Source organism: Nyctereutes procyonoides, unplaced genomic scaffold (genome assembly GCF_905146905.1).
Source record: "Nyctereutes procyonoides isolate TBG_1078 unplaced genomic scaffold, NYPRO_anot_genome, whole genome shotgun sequence".
Taxonomy (NCBI): Eukaryota; Metazoa; Chordata; class Mammalia; order Carnivora; family Canidae; genus Nyctereutes; species Nyctereutes procyonoides.
In genome coordinates this window covers 7,203,269-7,230,819 of record NW_026575139.1, presented here as the reverse complement: position 1 = coordinate 7,230,819, position 27,551 = coordinate 7,203,269, and the positions used below count along the sequence as shown (strand labels likewise).

The following is a 27,551-nucleotide window of genomic DNA, read 5'->3' as shown; positions in this document are numbered from 1 at the left end:
AGGGCCCTCTTCACAGTCCTTGTTCCATCTTGGTATTTTCCCTGGGGGAGTGGGATCACCTGTGCTTGTTTTCATTTATTTTCATGTACCAATGAACTCCAAAGCTTTTTTTTTTTTTTAAAGATTTATTTATTTGAGAGAGAGAGCACGAGCAAGAGGGACAAGGGCAGAGGCAGAAGGAGAATGTAAAGCTGACTGTGCACTGGGCATGGAGGCTGATTTGGGGCTCAATCCCAGGACCCCAAGATCATGACCTGAATTGAAACCAGCTGGACACTTAATCGACTGAGCCACCCAGATGCCCTGTGAACTCCCAAAGCTTTAATAAACTGCCCTGGTTACATGCAAATAGCACATGGGCATCCAAAATCTAAGTCCTTTCATGTCTCCACCTTGTCATGGCATCACTGATCTGCAGTTGGAGCGTGTAAGCTGCAGCCAAAGGAATGAGAGTAGACCACAGTGGACTTTCTGCATTTATTTTTCTTTCAGGGAGTAATTAAAACGAGATTATTTAACTGTGATAAGATTTACTTGAGACAGAAAAGTTGAAGAGAAAGGAGAGTAAAGGATGGATGATTTGAGTTTCCTGAAATGATAGGAGGGAGTAGGATCCAGAACACAGAAGAGAAGAGATGGCTTTGAAAGCTTTTGTTGTTTATTTGGGCCACTAGGTGGTCTTTTAGGATGTCACAAACCTTTAGATTTTATATGCAGAACTTTTTTCTATTTCTCAGACCATTTTCTTACTTATATAGACTTTGACAGGATTTTCTTATACCCCAAATCCGTTAAGTCTGTTCCCCCAAATCATATGAACAGATTGTTTCTGGAACTGTCCTGTTTAATATGTCACTAGCCATGTGTGGCGATTTAAATTTATTAATATTAAATAAAATTAAATATTCAGTTTCTCGCCAGCCATATTTCAAGTGCAGAGTAGCTGCATCTATATAGTAATAACTACCATACTGGATAGCACAGCTATAGGACATTGTTCCAGAGGGTTCTGTTGGACAGCACTGCTTTTGAGTGTGTGCTTTTGGTTGTTGGCTATATTTTATCAAATAAAGTCAGTTACTGATGTATACATAGAAGTAAAACTAAAAAATCATTTCCTTTAGAAAATAACTTCCCACACTAAATTTTGTTACGGAATTTTATACTTCTGCTTTGTCACTTTTTTTACCTTTTTTTTTTTTTTTTTTTTTTTTTTAGCAGAAACAGTCCTGCTCCAGCTGTAACAGCAGCATCTGTGACCAACCCACAGGCTACTGAAGTTTCTGTGCCACAAGTAAATTCCACTGAAAGCTCAGGGGGTAAGGAGATGGGGTTGACAGGCTTGAGAATCCTTACATAATATTTGGCTTTAGCCTTTATTTTGAAAGATGGCTTTATTGATTAAGTGGTTTGAATTCAGCTTTTTAATGCTATTATCATTGATGTGAAATTAAACTCGAAGACCTAAAGCTTTACTTTACCCTCTGTTGATAGGATTTATTGTAATTTTTATGTGTTCATGTACTTATCTACTTAGGTTCATCGAGTGAAAGCATTCCTCAAACTGCCACACAACCAGCCATTTCACCACCACCAAAGCCTACGGTCTCCAGAGTTGTTTCTTCAACACGTCTGGTAAACCCACCACCTAGACCTTCAGGAAATGCAGCAGCAAAAATACCTAATCCTATAGTAGGAGTCAAGAGGACATCCTCACCTCATAAAGAAGAGAGTCCCAAGAAAACCAAAACAGAAGAGGTATCTATATATTAGTTAGCCATGGGAATACCAGCCTGTCTAGTAGAAGAAAATCTTTGTGAGCCAAAATTGAGAAGCAAAAGGAAGAAAGTTCTTAGAAAATGTTTAAGTGTAGTGGTTTAGGGCCATAGTCTCTCTTCACCCTTCCTACTCTTCTCGATGACTACCTCTTCCATAAAGCTGTGCCTCTCACATAAACTTAGCTCATCAAATCTGTAACACAGTTTAGCATGTCGTCCCAATTTCTTATTCTCTCATAACTATTATATTTTAGGTGTACTGATTCTTTGGTTGCCCATTCAGACACAGTTCTGTGATCCAAGTGGAGTTTTGGAGTTTCTTACACTGTACGTGGTATTGCAGGGTTATTGAATATGAGGTTTTTAGGGAATTCTTACTGAATAACTGGCCAAATTTTCAAAGTCAGACTAATTTTGAGACCTTGAATGATTACTTCCTCCAACCCTTCAGGAAATTTTCTAGCAATACTTTAACTTTTTATAGTGGCCAGTTTACCTTGCCAAAGTCTCAGATAATTTTAGGAAAACCATTAAAAGTGTACATTGATTCTGGTGTATCTTTGAAAATACAAAACAGAAGTAAGTTAAATTGTTAAATTTCATTGCTCCCTGGAGTCACTCTCAGTTGTTTTCCTGTTAGTGGTACAGTCATCATTGTCCCAGATGTGACAGTCCAAAAACTCCAATTTCATTGATTTTTGGTTGATAATTTGTTACTTATGAATTTACTCAGGTCACCAAAGTTTCTTTAGAAAGGGAAAAAAATCTGGATTTTTCTCATAGGAGTGTTTTGATCTGTAATCGTGAAAAAATCATTGTTATTTATTTGTAAGTGTTCTATTTCCCAGCTTATTCTGAAGACTTTTGGTTTAGATTTTTTTTGGATATAGTCATTATTAACTAAATATGAATAATTTGATGAATTTTGTCACTCTAATGATGCTGAATGAAGAATGATTATATTATATCATACTTTATAACATGTACTGTGAAAACCCATCTACATAGTTATTTTAAGGCAGAGATTTGGAGCCTCACTTGTACATCAGAATTTTTCAGAGTGATTTTTTTTCTATCCTCTCCTAATAGAGATTTTACGGCCTCTTCCAAATACACTGAATCAGAGACTTCAGGAGTTAGGCCAGGGAATCTTTTTCTCAGACCCCTCAGTGCTACATGACTATGTTATGCAGCAACCTAACAATGTACTAGTTCTGGTGGAACTCCACATTGTGTCTATTGATACTTGTTTGGAGGTGACAGAGCATTGCAGAATTCACATTTCTTTATCATAGTAAAGAACACGTAAGCATAACTATAGATGCATATTCGTTCTGTTTACTTCTGATGATGATTTAATCCCTTAATGGCTCCCGAGAGCTCTGACTCCCGGTATCCTGGCACAATGTTGGTAGTTTCACTTGCACTTAACGTCATAGAAAACACTCCCGTTTCCTGTCTAAGTGGAGAGGCAATAGGAATAGGATTTTTTGACTTCATATATGGACAATTTTAAATCTATGCACAAGTAGAGAGTCATTTCCTGTGCCTGTGTACCCACTGCGCAGCTTCAGTTACACTGGTTTGTGCCAGGCCCTGCACTCTTCATTTTTGGGCCTTTTCCATCTTCCTCTGCCTGGGCTATGGAGATGAAAATCCAGACATTGTATCATCTCATTAGTTTTTTGAAAATCATGTATCTAAAAGATAAGGATTACAAAAAAAAAATCATAAATAAAATAAACTTGTCCCACTTAGAAGAATCAAGTATCTAGTCACTGCTCAAGCGACCCTGATTGTATCATCATTGATTTTTTTTTAATAGTCTTTTTGTTCATTCCATTCTGTAATTAGGTAAGATCCCTGTGCAGCAATTGATTGATTCCTCTTAAGTATTCGTTAAAACAGATTTCCCTCCCTTTTTTCCTTGCAGGTTTTTTGTTTGTTTTGTTTTGTTTTGTTTTGTTTTGTTTTCTCACAGGCTGGGTTTTGTTTATCACAGCTCCATGGAGTTGACCAAAAAAAACAATTTTATGATATAGAAGAGATCTTAGATCTTGAGTTTCAGTGGCTTTTCCATTTATAAAGCTGATTAAAGTCAGTCAGGATTAGAACCCAGGCCTAAATCTCATGGTGCTAAAGGAGAAGATTGTTTACGAATCCTCATTTTGGAGCTCTCCCAAACTAGGTCTTTTATTCTCTATTAATGAGTACTTGGTATTAGAAATTTTAGTAAGCCAGAAACACTGGTCTTAATTAATAATGCACTAATGTGTAGAGACAAGAGGGGTTCAGGTGTGGTTAGGTCATATATTGCTGCTTAATTTGCATCATGTGCGAAGGCTTTACAAATATGTGAAATAAAAATAGACAAATCTTAGCCCTGGATTGTATGGTTAAATGATGCTATATATGTATTTTTAAACTTTTTCTTATGGAAAATTTCAAACATGTACGAAATTATAATGTACAGTCCTGTTTGCATCACTTAGCTTCAGCAGTTAACAGCTTACGGCCAGCCTGTTTCATCTACACATCTACTTCCTTTCCCCTTGTTATGAAGCAAATCCCAGGCGTATCATTTCAGCCATAAATATTTCTGTGTGTATCTAAAGATAAAGACTTCTGAAAAACAAACTACAGTATATTATCACTATATACGTGTGTGTATTGATATGTGTGTGTGTGTGTGTGTGTGTGTGTACACACACACACACATATATCATCGTATTTACCAGTATTAACAATAATTCCAAAGTGTTACGTATCGAGTCAGGGTTAAAATTTGCCCGGTTACAACAAATTACCGTTCGTGGTTTATAATGTTCGCAGGATACAAATAAGGTCCTTTTTAGAATTGGTTTATATTACTGTTATATCTCACATGGTTTTTATGTCTTGTTATAAAGCCACATTTAAAATGATAGTTTTGCCTAGTAAATACAGCAGAGAAATTAAGGTTTAAATAGTTTTTCTTAAAGGGATGTTAATTATAAGTCACTGTAGGAATGGGAAAGTGTAGCCATTTTTGGCTTCTCGTTTCCCTTCTTTACTGAAAATGAGTTATTTTTGAATATAATGATAACAAATTTAAAAAATTAAGACAGGAAGAGAACATTTCTCAAACCTTCTGTTCTTCAGGATGTTACCAAGTTTTACTAAGCAGGAGGATTCTGTGGTTAATTAAATTTGGGAAAAGTTAAAGAGGTATCCTTGATAGAACTTCTCAAAACCTTTTATAAAATGTGTTAATACGTATGTAAATTTTCTAGAATAGGGGTGATAGTATACCAGGTTTCTAAATTGTTTGATCAAAGAACTTTTTTTTCCTCTTCCTTAAAAAAAAAAAAATTTATTAACTTCGTGATTTTAGGAATGTACTTTAGGTGGTGTTGATCAATAGTAACAGCTTTCTTCATATTCTTAAGTTTGGAAGATACCAAAGCCAAATTAAATATGTTACATTAAAAATTTTTTTTTTTCAAGTGAACGAGTGATCTACTTTAAGGTCATAGTTGATCTTACAGGTTAAATTACTTAATAATCTAAAAAAATTTTATCAATTAAAGCATTAATTGGCAAATAATCTAAATTGTTCATTTTAGAGAATAAAGCTTTTTTTTTCAAAAACAGGATGAAACAAGCGAAGATGCTAACTGTCTTGCTTTGAGTGGACATGATAAAACAGAAACAAAGGTATACTAATTTAGCCTTGGAATACGTACGCAATTAAGAGTACAGAAGATGTTTTAGAAATGTCTCTAGAATATTGTACTGTCTTTTGTTCTGTAGAGGTTTTAGATTGTTTCCAGTGTTGTTTTTAGAGAAGTGTTTGTCCCTTTTGAATGTTAATTTATGATGCTGAAATTTAATTTCTCAAGTGTTTGAGGTCTTACTAAATGCAAGGTAGCCCGAGTGGACACTGAATGTAATAAGGTGATGAGTGAGGCATGTCCTGTGCCTTTAAAAACTTATAATTAAGTAGAGAAAATAAGATATAGAAGCAACTCATTACATTATCAGAGATCAAAATCATTGAGGCTTCTGTGGGGTGGTGAGGGGCAGGAGCCAGTGGAATGTTATTTCTGAGTGAAGAAATAGTAGTAACAGGCTTTGTAGAAGGACCATGTAGTATTTGATGTAGTCCTTCAAGGATATGTAAGGATTTGGGGCTGTCCAAGATGAGGTCATGTGACTCTTGGGGTGAGCGTATGGTATGTTTAGAGAATCCGTTCTTGTCAGAACCTTCTGGGGTGCATGGGGCTTGAGAATGAGGTAGATGAGGTGAGAGGGAGTGGTTTAGCCAAACTATATTAGACTTCAAATATTATTTTTTCAGAAATTGAAATGTACTGAAGGCTTTTTAACATTTTTCCTCTTATTGTAGAAAATTTGGAAATCCTCCTCCTCCCAAATTATTCCCATAATTGCAAGTATTTCTTTGGTGTCTTTATAGACTTTATTTGGGCATACATGCCAGTGCCTTTTGCATTTAAATCTTTATTCACTCTGTAAACCAGGAAAAATTGTGCCTGTTGATAATATAATTTACAAAATATTTACAGCTATCTTAGGGCTATTGCCTTACTTTGTTCAGCCAGTTTCTAATTGTTAGCAGTTGTTTCTGTTAAAAAAAGGAAGTTCTTCTTTCTTACTATAGTATTGACTTTAGCTAAATCCCTGCTATCCATTTATATTTATTAGAATAAATTAATGAAAGCATTACTGAGGCAGATAGTATGCTTACTTTTAAAAAAACTTGACACATAGCTCCAGTCTGTGCTTCAGAAAGCCTGCACTGCCATTTCTATTACCTGCATCCTGTTTACCCTGTTTCATTTCATAAGAGAAAATTGACATTTCATTGTTTTATTACTATATTTATTGTTTTATAGAAATTCAAATTTTTACATGTTTATTTTCATTTGTGTTATATGTAGTATTTTGTTTTGTGCACAACTTTAAAAGCGTTTAGAGTAGTGGAATGACATGGTTTGCCCTGTATTTTCTGATCATTGATCATACTTAAGAGTAGTGTATTGATTATTGAGGAGAGGAAGAGAAACCACAGAAATAGAGGAATGTTTTAGGGACTTTTTTCTTCTTTTAATTAAAGATTGTGGGAGCAGTTTTTGTCCTTGTGGGTAATTTTATTTTATAATATTTACTGGGTTTTGTTTTTTTCACATAGCTAAGGGCTTGGGCTTGTAGTATGTTCATTATTGTCTGGGCAACATTTCATAATGTGCCTGTGTGTGTCTTTAATTATTATTTGCTCCAGAAGTCCAAGTTGGAGATCATTGGAAAGTCAGAAGATACTCTGTGCCTCTAGAATTGAAGTAGGCCCATAGAAATGTATGTGTGTGTGATGAGGGTGAGGCGGCCTGCGGCCAGGCTCACTAGATGATTTTGTGATGTGGTCCCATCTTTCTCTTGACCCTCCTGTCTTCCAAGTTGTCTTCTTTATTAGCCACCAAACCCAGTCATGTTCTTTTATTCTTTTTTAAGTCTCTTTCCTCCCCCGTCCTCTTTGTCTCACAGGAACAACTTGATACAGAGACAAGTACAACTCAATCAGAAACTATTCACACAGCGGCTTCTCTGTTGGCCTCTCAGGTACTAAGTGCAAAAAGCAAGGAGAGTTTTATAAATGTTGTTAAGATTAGTATGGTATAATGAATTAAAATGAGCATATGCAGAAGAAGACTATTAAAATGATCCCCATAACAGTAATTGCTAGCTTATCAATGTGTGTATCGTAGTTTAAAGGTAGAGCACGAGATTTGATAGAACCGTTGTTTGGCACTGTCAAGATGCTTAACTCATCCCCTTATATATTATTTGATATTGCAAATTATTTAAATCCTCACTAGTCGCAGTATGCAGTATTCATATAGAGGTTTTCTCTACAGATCAAAGAGTGAATTTTAAATCATGACAGAACTAAAAACCATTCTTTGTGGATCTTTTTGTGAAGTTAAAATGATTTTTTTTCTTTTAGAAATGTGTTTGTCTCACATTTTACTTCTGATTTTCAATTATTAATTTAACCCATAATTCTTTCAAATTATTTTTTCATTTGTCCTAGAAATTCTGTGATAGTCCCTCTTGCGTACAGTAGGCACCTTGAATCTTTTCTTTTTTTTAAATACTGATTGTGAACCTTCATTTTGTTTGTGAAACAATGGTTTTCTTTTTGAATCCTTTTAAATTGAGCATACTTCAAAGTCTAGGTCACGCTCTGACACAAAATAAATATTTTAAGTAGCCATTGACCTGGTGACTCTGCAAGACCCCTCAGATCATTGTTGCTCACAGTGAGGCTGCTGAACTGAGGCAGTGATATTTTGCTGCTTTGTATCTCAGAGTTATTTTAATGTGATAATTTTAAAATGTGTTTTTGCTAACTATTAACCCTCATAGCCTCTAAAGAGAGAAATACCATGGTGACTTTCTGAAATGTCTTTTATTTCCATAACTTTGATCTAATACAAATTTGGGATGGAGGAAGTAACTAAAACAGCACGAGGAAATGTGCTTTGCATTGATACATGGACAAAGTAGTCTATCAGTTTTCAGCTCCTGTATGTGACTACACGTCTTTTGGCCTGCCACATTACTCCAGGGAACTGTTTTTCATAGTTTTGTCTTAAGTTTGTTCATTCCCATGGTGATGAGTACTCATGGGTATTTGCGTTTTTGTATTTTTATGGTGAGGTAGAAGTTAATTTCTGATGGAGAGATTTGTAGAGCCATTGAGAGAAAAATCACCCAGTTAATAAAAAGAGTGATGATATGGAATAAAAAATATATATATATACATCCCTATATTTGGTGTTAAAAGGAGTATATTTATTTCTGGGGAGATGATTACAATGTGGCTGTGTGTAACAAAGAATCCTTATTGTTTTGAGATAACTTGAGATACAGACAAAATGGTAGCATCTCTGGGATTTGCTTCAGAGTAAGCGTGGGAGTGAAGGTGGGGGGACGGTGGATGGCTCTGGTTGGGCTGCTGGCGAAGCTCGGTAATGGCTACAAGGGATTCACCATAGAATGCGCTCTACTTATGTGGATGCTTGGAATTTCCCATAATAAAACATTTAAAAATTTATCTCTGTTTTTGAATGTTAAAGAAGGCATACAATTTAATCTTTTTTAACATGGAGTTTTCCTAAAATTTAGAATAACTAAATTAGTACTGAGTTGTATAGGTTTAATTTTAAAATTTATAAGGTGGGAAAATAATGTCCTGGTAACTGCTGCTTCTGTGTGTGAGATGAACTTTAAGTGTTCTCCCACATGGGGGTGCTCCAGCACCAATTAATATTACAGCTGTGAGTGTTACTACAAGTAAATACAGTTTAACATGACTTTAGTAATTATACGACAGGTCATTCTTAGAGGAGTGTGTCTGTAAAAGCTGCATTTTAAAATTACTTAGGAATTATCTGTATATTGCTAAAGTACTCCTATTATTTGACAATTACAAGTGTAGAACAATATTTTTATAGTAATAGTTATATTTATTTGCACTTCATTCTTGTTTCTCTTAAAAGTTTTAATACTCCTATGGTAAGGTCCCATCCATGTCTTAGAAACTAAAGCAGTGGAAAGTAAATCTTATTTTTAAGTTACAGTGCTTTGAACAATGTTGTGTTCTTTGCTTTCGTTCTCAGAAAACATCCAGTACAGACCTTTCTGATATCCCTGCTCTCCCTGCAAATCCTATTCCTGTTATCAAGAATTCAATAAAACTGAGATTGAATCGGTAAAAACAACCTCAGGGGTCCATAAACAATATCTGCCAACTCAACCTGTTGTCTTCAAATGCTAAAAAAGGAGCATGGAGGGTACAAGACTAGAAATGACTGAATATGGATTTAGGTTTTTTTTGTGACCTCCCTTACTGGGCTAATCAGCACTTGATCGGAAGTCCAGGTTAGTATGTGAAGCCAGGAGTACTATTATTATTGTGTTAGCAACAGTTGCATTAACTATTTCAAAAAATTACTGCCTTTAAAAAAAAAAAAAAACACCTCAAGTTATATTTGTATCCATAATTGACATCTGGATTGGGTTTATGTTTGATGCATTGTTTGGAAAATTTGCAATACAAACTGGCATAAGAATTCCTTGTTCAATGATGCACTTTTATGTATTTTTTTATTAGAAAAGTATAACTAATTTTAGATTTTCAGCTTGATGGATTTTCATTTTTTCCTGAAAGATTTCCTTTACCATTAGTCTTCAAATTGGATACCATTGTGCAGTGGCGTACTGTTCTTCAGAGAAAGGATAAGAGGACATCTAGTTCAGTCCCTGTGTGGGAGCTGCAACCCTTAAAAAATGAAATGTCAACTGTAGGGTATATATTTGACATTGAAAGGATAATTAGGAAATAGTTGGTTTTGATGGGGTCATGATTAAGAAATGATATATTGGTTTTATTTATAGAATTGTTTAGAGTGCATACAAATCAGCGATCAGCCAGCAAATATTTTTCTTTGAGCTTTTTAAAGCTCTATATTCTTTGGCCTTCAATCTGTTGTCTTTGAAACAAAGCTTTTTTGCCCCCCTTCCCCTTTTCTTTTTCCCTTTTTGCTTGTATGCATAAGATAGAACTTTATTTCATAAGAAACAAAATGCCAGTATTTTCTTAAGCCATGATGTGAAACCAATGATCCTGTGGCCACATGGCAGAGAACACTAAATTTCAGTCCCGTGGCTGAAACTTTAGGGTGACTAAAAGAAATGTGTGTGGAACATGATGCCCTATCTGGGACGGCCATTTGATCTCTGGACATGCGGAATTTTGTACACTCCACAGAACTCTCTGTAGTAAAGTTGATTTTCAATTTTAAACATGTGGGCAAAAAGGCATTTTCTCCAAGAATTTTAAATGGATTTTTATTTTTAAAATGGTTGACCAAAATTTGTCAGTAAATTTTACATGTAGAAACATTTTAAAAATCACTTCTAGCAAGCACTTGGCATCTAGTCAGCTCTCTACTCCTTTTTCATTTTGTTTTATCCGATCAATAGATTAGGAACTCCTTTCTGCAAAGAAAAGAAGTCCTCATAATTAAGCAGCAGAGCATCCATCTTCACGAAGTATGAGGGGTGCCAGATGTTGATAAACTTATTCTTTCCTAATCTGGACAAAGCAGACCTAACAGATTTTCTGATGAGCATGTTTATGAATCTTCCATTGTGTTCCATTCTATCACATGTGCATTTTTCATGTCAAACTGCAGTTACTTAAACTCTTCCCCTGTCCTTCTAAATTAATTTTCCAAAGTTGGAGTGTAGTCTTTCCCCTTAGGCTATGCATTAATTGAGGCTTTCTTTTCACCGTACCTTATGATGTCTAGTAGACAGTGTTTCTGCTTCCCACATCTTCGCTCCGCACACTCACCTTGCCCTTCCTCCCACCACCTAAGACAAACAGATGGTCATGCTAACAGGTGAAGTGTACAAGGTGTCTGTGTGTTTTGTGTAGCTTCAGAGTTAGATTGAAATTGCCAGGCACAGATTTAGTCTTGTCATTTTGTTTACACATTGGGGAAAAAAATTCAGTTTATTAAACGTTTCATGTAACTGCACCCAAGTTTTGCCAAGCTGGAAACTTGGACCTTTTCTGTGTAGTGACTTTTTAATTCTAGTTTTCATAACCTGGAGATCAGACTGTTGCTTTCGCATGATGTATGTAGTGTCTCATGACTGGAGTTTGCTTTGTTTTATAGTATCTGTACTCCTTGTATTTTTCAAGAGCTATTTTGTAAACAGATGATGTATTTCTCCATTGAAAACACAATAAAAAAAAACAGCACAATACACATTTGGCTGGTTTCTTTTGACTTACCTTATTTCTCTTGTTTTTTTCAGTGATCAGTTGGTTCTACTTTATGAGTTTATAGTATGGCCTTAAATGAAGGTTTGCAAAAAGAAACTACTTAAATTTAGAAAAGACTTGCTTCCGGATAATTTAGGCTGTTAGTGGCAGCCGCGTTATTAATCGATAACTTCTGTGATCCCTATTTTTCATGTAAAAGATCATTTAGGAGGAAAACTTAAATGTAGTTAATAACTCACTCTCAGCTGTCCCATTGTCTACAGTACTTATTTTGTGTGCAGTAGACTCTATGCCTTTTCTATATTGTTTTGTGCATGTAGACCGTGTACTGCTGATTATGATTCCCTTTTCAAAGTTTTCAGTGCAGTTGGTGCTTTATTTCTTTGTCAGCAGGTGGCACTGTTGTTTTTCAGTGAATTTAGGATTATAGACCACAAACTGGCCAGGATCTTCTGTTTCTCATTTTACTAAACCCAGATCAGATATTGCTTTTCTTAAACCCCCAAGTGCTCAACATTGCATGTTTAAGTCATGGGTTAGGAGGGAACTGCTTTGTATGTTTGTCATGGCCAACTCCTGAGTATGGCTATCTAAAGTGCTTTGAGTGGAGGTAGACCCTCTAAGGTTAAAAGTCACTGGGCTTAATGGACATGCAGTTGTGCATATTTCCTTCCTGAAATGCCAAATTCTGATACCTTTATTATATATAAAGCAATATATGATTGCAACACTTAATGACTTTTTAACAAGCTTTTGGGACTATTCAGTAAAAGGGAAAATACCGTACAGATTACCCATGACTCCATTGTTCACACCTACAGAGTTGAACTTGCCGGACACCTACAAAGTTGAACTTGCCGGACTTCCTCTACCTCGATAGACACCTAAACATGGTACTGAATAGCTGACTTTCTGACTTTGATCACCTACATGGTCTTTTGGCTTTTCATGCATCTTGCCGAATTAGTAAAACAGTTGAAAGTTGTGTGTTTTATGGCTCTAGGTATATTCTGGAATGAAGTTTGTATTTTTCTAATTAACACCTATTTTTTTTCTCCACACAGAAAAATGTTTTAGAGCTCTGCGAGGTATTAATTCTGGCTGCACTCAAGGTGGCAATAAGTGATCAGCAGCTCCAAGTAGTAATTGATGTATGAAAGGGTAAATCATTAACTTATACAAGCTTGTAGACCAAGCCCTGGGAATGCTGTTTGTGCACTTAAATGCATTTTAAGCAAAGAGAAACTGTTTATCTAAAAAGGCATTGAATAATCCTTTGGATATACTTTTGCCTATTTTACTTCTAATAAAAGAACAGCACAAGGAAAACTAGTTGCTTTTAGCCTCAATTGTATATTTTTGTTTTGTTTTGTTTTTTAATTCTCCACTTTATTCCTTTACGGTTAGTTTTTCTTCGAACCGGAATCACAAATGGATGCTGTCTTAACTGAGACCTGAACTTGGTACATGAAACATTAAATGTGTTCTGTAATAAACAAGACTCTCAGTCACATAGCAACAAGTGGTCAGTTTAATTCTGTTTTTCATATTTGTGTAATCAATTTATTCATCCTTTCTCTGTATTTACCAGTATAAACATTCTTGTGACATCTTTTGTAGGTTTATTGGCACCAGGAAAGATGGCATCAGTATTTCTGCGCCGTATATTTTAGAAGTGGTTGCATATACTTTATCGTAGAAGTGATTTCATATACTTGGGAAGTCCTTTCAACTTCTGCTTCTCTTCCTGAGACATACTTTTGTCTCCATGTTCTCCAGATGTCATTGCAGCCGATCATACATGTATTTTGTTGAATGGGATGGAATTTTAGGTGCATTTATTTTTTCTTTCTTCATCTCCCAATTCACAGGCCTTTCCTCAAAAGGGTAAAATTAAGGCTGTGCTCAAGTTCACATATCAGAAAGCTCACATTTGTGCAAAAGGTGGTGATTGTAGTTATTGTGCTTTTTCCTGCAGTTACCCTTTTTAAAAATGCTTCACATTTTCAGATAGCTTTAAAAATCATACCTCCAAAGGGTGAGTATTATTTAGAGTTTATAGTTTAAGCACTAACTGTTTAAAGTGTTAATTTTTAAGATAACTATACTTTAAATAAGACTTCATTGCACTTACTTTCCTTCCATTTGGGGTACTTTCTTCTTTCTTTTTAAAAGATTTCACTTATTTGAGAGCAAGCATGAGCAGGCAGAGAGGCAGGAGGAGAGAGAAGGGAGAAGCAGGACTACCCTGAGCAGGGAGCCAAACTCGGGGCTCCATCCCAGAACCCTGGGATTGTGACCTGATTTGAAGGCAGATGCTTAAGCAATAGAACCACCCAGGTGCCCTTGTTTGGGGTATCTTTAAATTGCACTAGTAAGATGGGAAATGGATCTTCTTTCAAAATGAAAAATAGAAGTCTGTTGTGTGCTTTCATCAAAGTTTTATGTTTTTTGCTGTTCCTAAGGTACAGCCTAATCCCTTAATCAAAAATAGTTTCCACCTTGCCACCTAGCTTAGGGTCTTTGTTTAATATGTGTTATTTGTTTTTTCGCGCTAAGAATGGGTTTATTTATTTTTTAAAAATTTTTATTTATTTACGATAGTCACAGAGAGAGAGGCAGAAACATAGGCAGAGGGAGAAGCAGGCTCCATGCACTGGGAGCCCGACGTGGGATTCGATCCCGGGTTTCCAGGATCGCGCTCTGGGCCAAAGGCAGGCGCTAAACCGCTGCACCACCCAGGGATCCCTAAGAATGGATTTATACCACACCCTCCACACTCCTTTTTTCTTAAGTGCCAGAATTGACCAGAGAAATTGACCAGATGCTCTGGACCACGGACCATGCTCCAGAGCATGTGGGTTTTGTTTTACATTATGGAATAAATGGTGAGTCTAGGAGCCCCAGAGCTGATTGACCCTGGGCTTGAACTTGCCACTGACATTTGGTCTTGGCAGCAGAGTTGCTTTTTCCCACCTAAGCACAGACCTCAGAGCCATAAGATCAGAGACCTGAGACAGACTACTGCAAAAATACATTATTTGGAACAGTATAAATTCAGTTACATAGTATCATAGTTTTCAGCACATTTTATAAAAATGGCTTTGCCTGTAGTTGCTGAATACTTTTCAAACTGTTGCATCAGTAGATTAAAATACAGATTAAATGGAAAACCATTAAGTTTAAGGTTTAGGTCTCAGGCTAAGTATAATGTAATTAACAGAGTGAAAATGATGAAGTATCACCTAGTGTGAGACTCCGGTATCTCAGTATTTGGAAGTATCCAGACCATGTATCTTTTCACCTAACTCTTAGGTGTTTTAAATTTTGTATTAGTCATGTGATTATGACCTGATTTTTAAAAACACACCCAAACTAAGTCTCTTAAAAATACTTTGTAAGCCTTTTAGAAGCATTTCATTTAATTAATTTGTAAGATGCTATTTTCTGATTCAACAGATTTCAATCTGAAAATATGTATTTTGAATAATTCAAGAATTTTAGTTTTATGGGTTTCTTACAGCTCCTTGCAGACAGTTCTCAGAGTCTTGTGTGTTTTCTAATAATGACACGTAGTCCTAAAATCGTCAAAAAAATTTTTTTAGTATAATACAATTTTTGTTTTAAGAAGACTTATAGAAATGCAAAATAGCAGTTATTTCTGGGGAGTAAAATGATCTCGTGCCACTGCTGTTCCCCTCTGAATCCCACATATATACACACATATGTGGATATTTGGGTTCTTTTCAAATTTTAGGCATAAGAAAGTAGGTATATGTATTTTACTGTAATAATGCAAAATGTCCCAACTTTGTGCTTGTTCCTTGTGGATGCTGTCTCTGTCTTGGCACAACACCCTCCTTACAAACTTTCACACTGTGTGGTGCCTGGTGCTATGTGATTTCCAGAAATCTGGCATGAGAATTGGTCCTTGTTTGCGTTTTCTGACTGCAGTGGAGCTGTTAATAAAGAGATTGATGATAAAGTTGTTGAAAAGAGACAGTTGGGCAGAACTGCTCCCCATGAGTGACAGAGGGCATGATCTGCCTTCACAGCCAAGAAAGCCGCCCCCAGCAGAGAACCTACCGTGCCTGGACACTGTGCCAAGACTATTAGAAGGAGCTTTACTGCACTATTAAACTACTACATCTCTTTAATTTAGACTTGCTTCCCATTCCCATTTTTATCCTCAAGTTCATGAAATGAATGCTCAGGACATATTTGCAAATAGGACACACACACTTCCCAACTGTACAATAATTATTTTTGCAGATTCTTAAAGGCACGCATAATTCATCCTAATCTGGTTTAGTAAAATTAAGTTTTACTTAGAAAATATGACTACAATTTTTATAGAAAGCCTATTCCTTCTGGACAGCAGCCTCTTCAAAATCCTGAGTTAGGTTTAACATTCTCCAGAAGCAGCATTGGCTGCAGTAAGTACTGGTTTATGTTGTTACTTATCTTAGTCATAATGACTAATTGTGTGTATTTTTCATCTATCACTGCTAGAAGCTTAGGCTGCTCCCATTCAGGTAAGCTTTCTCTTTGTGGTCTCCCTGATGGTCCACTAGAATTTTTGACACACTAGGACTGACTTTAGAGATTTTGCCTAAAAATTTTCAACCATCCTAGGTTATATGAGAATTATGTTATTGGTCAGATGTCTTTTGAAGAAACTACTATATCAGTGTGGCCTTTGTCGTCTAAAGTGACCCACATGTGGACACTTAAGTTTCTCGACAATGAAAATTCTTGTGTAATTTTGGAAGTATGTGTTTTTTTGCCATCTGCCACGACTGTTAGGTGGATGGATATAAATAAATACACATTTCATGAAGTATTTTTTTTAACTTGAAAAATATGTTCTTAAGATCTCAAGGTTAGAAGGAACCTAATGAAATAACTAGTTCATTGCTATCCATGACCACCTCAATGATTTCCATTGTAGGGGAGTCCAAATATCATCATTTCCATTGCTGGGCCCTATTTAAAACTGAAGATTGGACTCAAAGTGGTTTCCTTGATTGTTCCCGGTAGTCTTACTGTTCCTTTTAGATGGAAGTTCTGACCAGTCTCTACTTTAACAGGAGATCTTTAAAGCAGATGGCTGAATTTTCACGGATAGTTTTGTTTATCCCAAGTCAAATCTTACACTGGCAGGTGTTTTATGGTCAGTGCATTAAGACTGTGAAGCCAGACCAGACCAGAAGATCTTAGCATGTCACTCATTCCTTAAACTTTGAGGAGTGGTGATCTAACCCTTAACCTGCATTCTCCAGGAACTGGACAACTGGAGGGGAATTAGCTCAAACTCATAATCAGGACAAGTCTTCCAAGTGAAGTAATTTCTTCTGGGAGTAATGGGGCAACTTGTCCTTAGAGTTACGCCAGATCCTTTTTAGTAGGCATTTTTGAGGTTAATGTTAAGCATGGGCTGTTGCTAAGCCAGGAATCCACTGATACAGAGCATGGATATACAGTAGTTGGCAATAGATCAGTTAGCTTAAGTAATTTGTCAAAGGTCATGTGAATTTCTCTCCTGTATGTCTGACCTTAAAGTGAGTTTTGTTTTTCCCCCTACCATTCTACATTGTTCTCAACTTACCTTTGATTTAGGAGGAGGAAATAAAAAGAACATTTGCAGGACCATGGTGCAGTGAGCCTTCCTGGTGTCCTTGAATTGTGTAGCACGTTTCACAGACTGTTTTCTGAGGTCAGGTTGATTGTTAGCCTCTGGACCTCCCAAGAAGTTTTGTGGACACACTCCCCAGGTTGGTTTCCCAAGGTTGGTGCTGTCACAGAACTGTAAACTGATCCCCACAAAATAGACTTGGATGCTGTGGTGGGTGGAAGAAAGGTGAGCTGTGAGGACTCCTGGTACTTTCCATTAGCTCCCTCTGGCCCTTGTGGTACTTCTAGTGAAGAGTTTTAGATTTGGCTATTGTTAAACAGGTTGTAGAAAAGCATGAAAATTCTCCCGTTTCCAGAAGGGTTTGAAATGGCTAAGAATTAAATTTTAAAAAATTGTTTTAAAGTATAATTGACACAATGTTGCATTAGTTTCAGATATACAACATAAATGATTCAACATCCAAGTTACTCTCTGCTCACCACAAGTGTAACTTGCCTGTGCTGTACCTTCATTCCCATGACTTACTCGTTTCATAACAGGAACCCTGCATCTTCCATTCCCTTTCACCCATTTTGCCCATTCTCCGTCCCTTTGGTGATTATCTGTTCACTCTGTATTTATATGTCTGGTTCTGCATTTTGTCTACTCTTGTGTTTTTTAGATATTCCATACACGAATGAAATCCTACAGTGTTTGTCCTTTCCCTGACTTATTTCATAGTGTCATACCTTCTAGGTCCATCCACATGGTCACAAATGTCAAGCTCATTCTTTTACATGGCTGTGTAATATTCCAGTGTCTATATGTATACACATTTTAAGAATGAAATTTTGAAAAAGGGTAATGCATTTCAGATAAATGGAAAATAAATTATTGTATTGTAAAATGAAGCCAGGAACCTAGAGATGATAATAATTCTGCCCTCCCCTTGTTTATTCAAGTATTTTCAAATTGTGTCCACACTTGTGTAGTTGCTGGCTCCATGGAACTAACATTCCAGGGAAAGCTAATGTTTTTTGTTGTTGTTGTTGTTAATCTTTTTATTAGTAATGGCTAGTTGCCTAACCACAGATATTATGAAAACTGTATTCAGAATTATTAGGGAATTCTCACTTGTAATTTTTGGTCACTAGTCAAGATTGTAACATCCAAAGCAATGGAGTTTCCATGAATGAAGGACTAGAAGCAGAAGCATTTGAGGGGCTTTGAGTTGCATGGTGTTTTACTTGAAACCTGCCATATTGGTTGCCATGAGAAAATGGGAAGGAGAATCCCATCGGTGTGTTTGAGGCATGAACACAAGTCAACTGGAAGGTTGGGGCCCCATGGAGAAAAAGAGATGAGGTCGAGGCTTTTTGTTCAATGAAAAGCTTGAGCTGCCACTCCAGAGAGGACATAGTATTGTGATCTGGTGCCTAGTCCCTAGTGTGAGAATTCCTTAGGATACTAGATCTATGTCAGGCTTGGCATGTGCTAAAAACGGTACTGAGCAAAATTGTCCATTAAGCCATCCGTCTTTGCCATTTTATCACTTGAGCTAATTCCAAACATTTAACCAACACCTTTTCTGTGTGGTAGTGAAAAGAGTGTTTTCATAGAGATTCATTCAGACCTTGGCTTTTAGCACTTCAGCATTCAGCCTGGAAAGCCCATCAGCCTTCAGGTTTTTACTCACAACTTGGCTGGGTTAGCCAAAAGGGTCTATGGCAATTTGAGCTTTGGTCCAAGCTAAGATTCAGGAAATCCAACATTGGAAAGATGTTAAGTGTTCAAGATTCCATTAAAGTTTGTATCAGATCACCTTGGTGAATTTTTTTTGTAAATATTTCAGCCAAATACTGTCACCTATTTCTTGAAATTTTTATCTATGTAGTTGGTGCAAGTAGCCTAAAATCGGCCTCACTGAAGGTTCCTAGATTATAGTGGAAGGGGAAAAAGCCCCCAAACTCTGGTAGATAATTTTTTTCTGATTAATAGGTTGAATATTGCCTAACTTTGCCTTTTTAGGTCAGTTGAATACTTCGCTTTGCATCCAGTCTTGAGCTTTATGCTTCTGAAGCCACCAGCAGTGTGTGATGCTTTATTAGCACTAAGAGAAGCTGGTCCAGTGATTAGAGGAAAAAGCCCAGGTCTCAGGAAGGACGGATCTTTTCTGTCTACCAGGGCCTGGTGATTATAGGCAAATTGTTTAACACTGAGTCTCTTCTTAAAAGATTTTATTTACTTATTTGACAGCACAAGCAGGGGACACAGCAGGCAGAGGGAGAGGGAGAAGCAGACTTACCCCGAGCAGGGAGCCCAATGGCAGAACTCCATCTCAGGACCCTGGGATCATGACCTGAGCCGAAGGCAGATGCTTAACTGACTGAGCCACCCAGGCGCCCCTAACTAACATTGAGGTTCTGAGTAAAATTTAACTAGTTATTTAATTTTAAAATCACTCATTCAGCTTTTATTTGTAAAATTTTATTGTGCACGTATATTTATGAGTCTCCACAAATTTATATTAAAATACATACTCAGAATATCACTCCTCAGTCTGCCTTTTCTTTTTCCTGTTCCCAGTCAGGAACCACTCCTATTTTTTCTTCAGTTTTATATATCATTTTTATTTATTTATTTTTCATTTTTATTTTATTTACTTTCTAATATATATATATATATATATATATATATATTTTAAATCCAGTATAGTCAACATACAGTTAACTATGTTAGTTTTAGGTGTACAATACAGCGATTCAACAATTTCATATATTACTCAGTGCTCATGATTCATGTACTCTCAGTCCCCTTGTCCTATTTCACCCATCCCCCTCTGGTAACTATCTCTTTTGTTGTCTACAGTAAGAATCTGGTTTTTTTTTTTGGTTTGTCACTTTTGCTTTGTTCATTTGTTTCTTAAATACCACATGTGAATGAGATCATATGGTATTTGTCTTTCTCTTACTGACTTATCATAGCATTATGCTCTCTAGGTCCAGCCATGTTGTCACAAATAGCAAGATTTCATTCTTTGTCTTGGCTGAGTAATATTCCATTGTAGATATACACCACATCTTTATCCATTCATCTATCATAGGACACTTGGGCTGCTTCCATAATTTAGCTATTGTAAATAATGCTGCAATAAACATAGGAGTGCACGTATCTTTCCAAAGTAGTGTTTTTGTATTCTTTGGGTAAATAAATATCCAGTAGTGGAATTACTGGATTATATGGTAATTCTATTTTTAATTTTTTGAGGAAACTCCATACTGTTTTTCACAGTGGCTGCACCGGCTTGCATTCCCACCAACAATGCACAAGGGTTCCTTTTTCTCCATGTCCTCACCAACACTTGTTATTTCTTGTGTGTTGATTTTAGCCATTCTGACAGGTGTAAGGTGGTATCTCATTGTGGTTTTGATTTGCATTTCCCTGATGATTAGTGGGTGAGGATCTTTTCATGTGTCTGTTGACCATCTGGCTGTCTGATTTGGAAAAATGTCTTGGATTCTTTTTTTGGGGGGGCGGGTGTTGAGTTTTATCCATTCTTTATGTATGTAACTCTTATCAGGTCATTTGCAAATACCTTCTCCCATTTGATAGGTTGTCTTTTAGTTTTGTTGATTGTTTCCTTTGCTGTGTAGAAGCTTTTTATTTTGATGTAGTCCTCACAATTTATTTTTGCTTTTGTTTGCCTTGCCTCAGGAAACATCTAGAAAAAATGTTGCTATGGCCAATGTCAGAGAAATCGCTGTGCTCTCTTTTAGGATTTTTATGATTTCAGGCCTCACACTTAGATCCGTAATCCATTTTGAGTTTATTTTTGTGTATGGTGTAAGAAAGTGGTCCAGTTTCATTTTTTCGCATGTCACTCTCCAGTTTTCCCAGCACCACTTATTGAAGAGACATTTTCCCATTGCACATTCTTTCCTCCTTTGTTGAAGATTAGTTGACCATATAATCATGGGTTTATTTCTGGTCTCTCTGTTCTGTTCCTTTGATCTGTGTCTTTTTTTGTGCCAGGGTCAGACAGTTTGGATTACGACAGCTTTGTAGTTTATCTTGAAGTCTGGGATTGTGATACCTCCAATTTTGTTCTTTTTTTTCAAAATTGCTTTGACTGTTCGGGGTCTTTTGTGGTTACATATACATTCTAGGATTATCTTTGTTTTTTATTGGAATTTTATGTGGATTAGCAAGTAAGTAGAGTGTAAAGAGAATCAGATTTTTCTTTTTTTAAGTGGTAGGTTAAACTTAATTTGAATTTGTTAGAAGGCAGACACATAGGCCAGTTGCAGCCTTCTAAGGAGTATCTGCAAACCACCCCTCCTTCCCAAAGCTGTCTTCCAGATACGAAATTTGGGCAGGGCCAAAAGTAAGGGGAAAAAAATCTGGAGTCAGGCAAAGCCCTTTTTATTTTTCAAATTGCTGTGACCTCTTCATCAGAAAACTCTCTGCCTTAGTGCCAAGACCAATGCAGTGCACAGCTTCTTTGGGGATGGTGAATGGGCCTGTCTGCTTCTACTGAGGGCTCCAGCACTGAATTTGGGGAGCAGGGTAAACTTCCTGAGAATAGCTGGTGTCATGCCATACGTCTAATCGCAACAGCAAACCGTGAGGCTGGTGCTGACTCGGTAAATGTCCCCATTCCACAGATTAGAAAACCAGGAATGGTTTGTGACACACCTCACCCCTGGTCACACAGTAGATTGGAATTTGAACCTGCCTTACTCCAAAACTTAATCCTGAAATATCACCTTGTGTTTTCCCGCTCTACAATGTTGCTTTTTAGTATTTCTCTTTGGAACTCTGCACTGGAAAGGCCAGGAATATTCACTCTTTTGGTGTAGGCTTCTAATTTCAGAACAGCTAAATCCTTTCTGCTGTTTGGATGCCCTCAAAGCTGGCCTACCACAGGTGAGGAGGAGGAGACACCTGCCAGGACCTGGTGTGTTTATTAGTACTGGGAAAGCTCTGGCTACCTCAGGTGAGTGGACCCATTCACACCCAATTCACTTACCGATTGGTTTCCCTAAAATTTGGGGGGGTCACCTGGGTGGCTCAGTCAGTTAAGTGTCTGCCTTCAGCTCAGGTCATGATCCTGGAGTTCCTCATAGGGCTCCCTGCTCAGTGAGGAGTCGGCTTCTCCTTCTGCCCCTTACCCCACTTATGCTCACTCTCTCTAAAATAAATAAAATTTTTGAAAAAAAGAATTTGGATTTTTAAATTATGTTTTTCATACAGCTAGGATGCTTACTTTCATATATTTTTCTTAAGCCAATTAAGACGAGTACCTAGAACAAAAGATTAAAGAATTTAAATTCATCAGTAGAGCAAATAGAAATATTAACACCAATACTTTATAGGTTGTTCAGGAAGTGCTATAACTACCTTATTTGAAGGTATTTTTTAAAAAAAATCTTATGGAAAATGCAGGATTAAGGAAGCAGCACCCTTAGAGGAAATAAATAAAAATAGTAATTTTTTTAAAGGAAAAAAAGGTAAAAATAGAAATCAGTATCTAAAAATGAATTGTTTGTGCCCAGGACTTTGTTATGTTGTATATAAAATGCCACGACTATGGTAAACCTTGTTCACAGAATGGATTGTGAGTGAACATGTCATGTAGCAAATTCATTACTAGGTGAATTGTATTTTAGGCAAATTTGATGCTATAAAAAAATTTTTTTCCGATCATAATGGGGATATCTATTTATTGTAATACTTGTAAAAGAAAGTATAAAGAAGACAGTAAAAATCATCCAAAATCCTACCTCTCCGAGTTAGTTTTAAAAATCTCTTATGAGGGCCGCCACCCCACCCCCACCCCCACCCCACCCCACCCCCACCCCGTGGCTCAATGATTGAACGTCTGCCTTTAGCTCAGGTCGTGATCCCAGGGTCCTGGAATCGAGTCCCGCATCAGGCTCCCTGCGAGGGAAATCTTAAAAAATAGATAAAAATCTCCTGTATTTTTTTTCTTCTAGAGACCTTTTTTTTTTTTTTTTTTAAACATAGTTGAGCTCATACTAGGTAAGCAGTTTAATGTCATAAGCATCTTCCCTACACATTGTCATGGCTGTTGAACAAACTGAGTGAGGAACCCAGGGATATCTCCGGAATGCATCTGGAGGAGCCACCCTTTGCAGTGTGGCCTGAAGGAGAAACGTGGTGTCCTGACCCAGGAGGGCAGCAGGGAGGAGGCCGGGCCCTGCAGTGGTCGGGGACCTTGGAATTCTTTGGGGGAGAACTGGATTATGGCCAAGCCCCCTGGCGACTGGCGTCCTGCTGAGATGAATACCCCTATCAGGTGGTTGGAAAAAGCAATTAAGTTCAGAAAGCCTTAACTTAGCCAGCTCTTCCCTCAGTCCCTCCCTGCTTCGTCTTTGCCACGTAGTGAGGTCATTCCAACGGACGCCCTTCTGCTTCCTGGGAGGATTCCTTCTTTGGGCGAACAAGGGTCACCGGCCCCCCGTGACCCTGCGCTGGGTGCTGCTACGGGAGGGACTCTGCTGAGACTCCATGTCCACAGTACTAGGTGCTCTGGGGCCTTGGGTGACATCCCACTTAGCTGCTATGACAACTGTGAGTTAAGGAGCCATTAAAGCAGGAAGCAATAGGTCGAACCCGTCCGGTTGCAGAGCCCCGGCCTATTCTGTGCCAGCCTCCGTCCGTTGGTTCAGCAGTCCTCTAGAGGCCCTGAGTGTCCGTCGCAAAACAAAACGGGCAGGCGCCCTGGTCCTTGGGACAGCGTGCCGGTCACGGGGTGAGGATGGCAGACGACAGCTGAAGTGCGCATCACTCCAAGGCTCCGAAGGACCCCAGTGCTTCCGAAGGGACAGGCGCATCCCAAGAATGGCAGCCTCGGGCAGGTGCGGAGGGAGAGGGCAGCGTGCTCCCCGGGGAACCAGGGGCCCGCGACTTCAGAGGAAGGGGAAGGAGCCAGAGTTTGGGGAGCTCTGTGAGTGGGGGCTGGGGCAGAGAGCTGTGACAGCGTGACAGCGAGGCCCAGAGGTGTCGGGGGATCGCAGCTTCCCGGGGGCCTCAGGCAGCACGGGGGAGAGGAGGTGCGTTGACGGGAAGCCCGTGGGGCTGGTGAAGGAGGAGGCGCCCTCTGCGAGGAGGGGCCGGCTCGGTCGGGAAGGCACCGAGGGCCGGGAACAGCGATCTGCGCCAGCACGCTCGCCGCGGTGCCCAGTTCCCCGGCAGGGGTCTGCAGCTCTCCCACAGGGGTCTTGAGGGTCAGGAAAACATTTCAGTGTGACCAAGATGTGGCCCCAACTCAGCAAAGCTGTGACCTAAGAGGGGGAGGAAAAGCACAAAACGAACCGGTGGCCCGGTGCAACCGTCTCAGGCTTGTGCTTCGGGCCGGTGGGTGGCCGAGAGCACCAGCCGTGCAGGGACACTCGGGCCCCTGGGGCTGCCATGTCCTCCCCCGCGCTCCTCATGTCACCCACACCCACTTCGAGGCCTCCAGCTTGCTTCTGGCTCAGCTGCACTCCGGGACCAGTCAGTGGACCCTGATCCGGGCGTCAGGGGACAAGTCCCCGCGCCCCGTTCCAGGGGGTAGCACGGATCTTCCGAGGGCCAGGCTCGCACCAGGCGCTGTGTGGAGCCCACCTCGTGATCCTGCAAGAGCCCACGGCGGCAGGCGGGCAGCTCCCGGGTCCTGAAGACCTGCTCCCCCGCGGAGCCCGAGCGTGGGGCCCAGCGCCGAGACTCAACAGGCGCAGTCGGCGGCTCCAGCGCTGCCCACCCCCTGCCTGGGCGTCTCGGCTGTGACCCCCAGGACTGCAGCAGCAGCTCGCCCCGGCTTCTGGGGGCCCCAGGTCCCTGAAACCCAAGTGCATCTGGCTGCAGGGCAGGAAGGAAGAGCTCATCACCGAAGCCGCCGGAGGCTGCGAGCAGCGTGCCCTTCCATTCCGACACGTGCGTGGGGGCCGTGATGTGACCTGGTAGGGCGCGGGGCTGCGTCTCTGCGGAGTCCTCCCCCATGAGGCCTTCTAGTCCTTGACACCCATCGCCGTGGGGGCTCGGCTTTGCTAGGCTGAATATGTAGGAGTCTTTAATTAAGGCTAGAAACAGCTCTCCCTACGTTCATAGCTAAGCACGAGGACCCCCTGTTGCCCTCCCCGCCACCGGCCCCCAGTCTGCTTGTGGCCCGGGCTCCGCTGCTCCCTGACCTCCAGAGCCTGATCCCTGCCCACTCCACAGTCACGGAGGCCAAGCCTGGGTTCCTCTGTGCCCGAGTCTGGGGGCGGGGGGCTGCAAGGGCCTCCACACTCACTGCTAGTGGGAGACGCTGCCTAGGGTACCCCAGTCCCGAGGCCATTTGGCAACTTGCAACCTGAATGGAAGACACTGGGAAAACAGCCTAACAGGCATTTGGGGCCGTGCCTGTCCTCTTGCCGCAGACTTCTCGGCAGTGGAGGAGCTGCAGGGGGGTGCGGTGGGAGGCTGGGGGCGGGCGGGCGGGCAGGAAGGGGAGACGTGAGCACTAAGCTCTGGGCACCTCTGCCACAAAAAAGTATTGAGAGCACGGCCCGGGGACAAGACCCTGTCCCTCCTGGGCCTCGTGTCCCCAGGTAGGCGCCTCCTCCCAAATCCGAGCTACCGGGCCTGGGGCGTGTGAGTGGCTCCGAAGGGGGCTTCCCACAGCAGCCGGGCCTGGGATATCCCGCGAGGCCCCCATGCCGCCCCAGGCTCTCCGGGGGCTGCTTCTCCCCTGCTCCTACTTAGGGCGCCGCATCTCCTCCCGGGGACCTGGAGCCGCACCTGCTCGGGAAGGGGGATGTGAGGCAAACACAGGGAGGCACTGACCACGGCTGGCTGCTTGCCCCCAAGCACATCCCGAGTCCCAGGGGCCTGGCGAGAGTTCCGGGTGTGTCAGAGGAAGGAGGCAGCACCCCGTCTCACCGGCCACTGCACTCTCTTCCTACGCCCCGCTCTCGCCACCTGCTCAGTGTCCGTCCCTTTGGTGCCTGGCCGGCTTCCACTCACCCTGCAGACTGCGGCTGGGGGAGCATCTTCTCACGAACATCAGAAGATCATTCTGGCTGGGGTTAGACACCGCCCCCCCCACCCCCACAGTGCCCTCCAGGGAAGTCTTAGCACCTGCTGGATTGCCTTCCCGCCCCACCTGGAAACCGAGCTCTTCAACACTGGGGCCTTTTCTTGATCGGGGTCTGTAGCCACAGCCCAGGAGAGCGGTAGATACCTGTCGGTGCACATTTGGGGATGAAGGACCGATCAATTCCCACCTGGGGGAGCTCCCGATGTCCTGGGGGATCCCAGCTAACATGTGCGAAGACTTCTTGATGTGCTAGATGCTGCTGAGTGCCTCACGGAATCAACAATCCTGCAAGCAGAAAATATTATAGTCCCCATTCGATCGACCCTGAAACTGAGGCACAGAGCAGTTAAATACTTGTCGGAAGTCCCACGCCTCCCAGATGAACGGAGCCCGTTGCTACGAAGGGAGCCTTCAGGGCCGGGCAGGAGGAAGGGGGGCACCTTCTGTAGCTCTCAGTTCTCAAGACAGCCCCGTGGCAGTAGTGTCGCTGCCTGGAAACTAAGCGTTTGGGGAAATTCGGTGTCTTGTTCAAGGGCACCAGCGAGGGAGCCATCAGGCCTGAATTCAAGCCCTTTGACCGGTTCTGAGAGGAGAACTCCGAAGGCCAAGGGGCCCCTCAAGGCAGGAGCTGTTTCTGCCTGTGGTCTCTCCCACCCGTCTGGGAAGAGACTCTGACGTGAGCATCCTTATTGTCATTTAGGGAATAAACCACGACAGGGAGCCCAGCTAATGGGGATGTGGTTGGTAACTAGAAAGTCATCCTAGATCTCAGGGGTCACTGTCAAAAAAAAAAAAAAAAAAAAACCCTTGGATTAGGGCTAACTTCTGGTTACCCAGAAGCTTCCTCCGGTTCATCAACTTCCTGGCTATGGCAGTTTTTGTAGAATAAAATGACACGAGCCAAACAGGCTTGCAAGTATGGCGAGAGCAACTGCGGCCCAGGGCTGACCAGTGCAGTCGGGGAAATTTAGCTGTAATTTATGTGATGGGGGGAAAAAAAAAACAAGCCCTATCTCGGCCTGCGATTCATTTGTATAAAAAATGAACGTGCTATCACGGCCCTAATGCTCATATCTTTAGACACTGAGAGTGTCGGGAGAGAGCAATGCGGATTCACATTCAGCCCCAGCGGTTCATCCTTAGAGCGATCCCCGGTGATCTTCTTGAGTGGGGTTGGCATGGAGGGGTGCAGGGCAGACCCAGGAGGGAGGGCAGACGGCC

General features: G+C 40.5%; 1 protein-coding gene across 4 annotated transcripts in view; it reads left to right on the top strand.

Moving 5' to 3' along the window:
- PAPOLA (poly(A) polymerase alpha) overlaps window positions 1-11,615 on the top strand; it is a 57,907-nt gene extending 46,292 nt beyond the window's left edge. The window contains exons 18-22 of one of the 4 annotated variants that reach the window (XM_055304387.1): window positions 1,222-1,319; window positions 1,538-1,758; window positions 5,412-5,474; window positions 7,320-7,394; window positions 9,458-11,615. In XM_055304387.1, coding sequence (XP_055160362.1) covers window positions 1,222-1,319; window positions 1,538-1,758; window positions 5,412-5,474; window positions 7,320-7,394; window positions 9,458-9,553 — 553 coding nt within the window. In that variant the 3' untranslated portion in view covers window positions 9,554-11,615. Of the gene's footprint in view, window positions 1-1,218; window positions 1,320-1,537; window positions 1,759-5,411; window positions 5,475-7,319; window positions 7,395-9,457 lie in introns of all 4 variants that reach the window. The other 3 variants (XM_055304386.1, XM_055304389.1, XM_055304388.1) reach the window with 3 other exon arrangements.
- The last annotated feature ends 15,936 nt before the right edge of the window (window positions 11,616-27,551 follow it).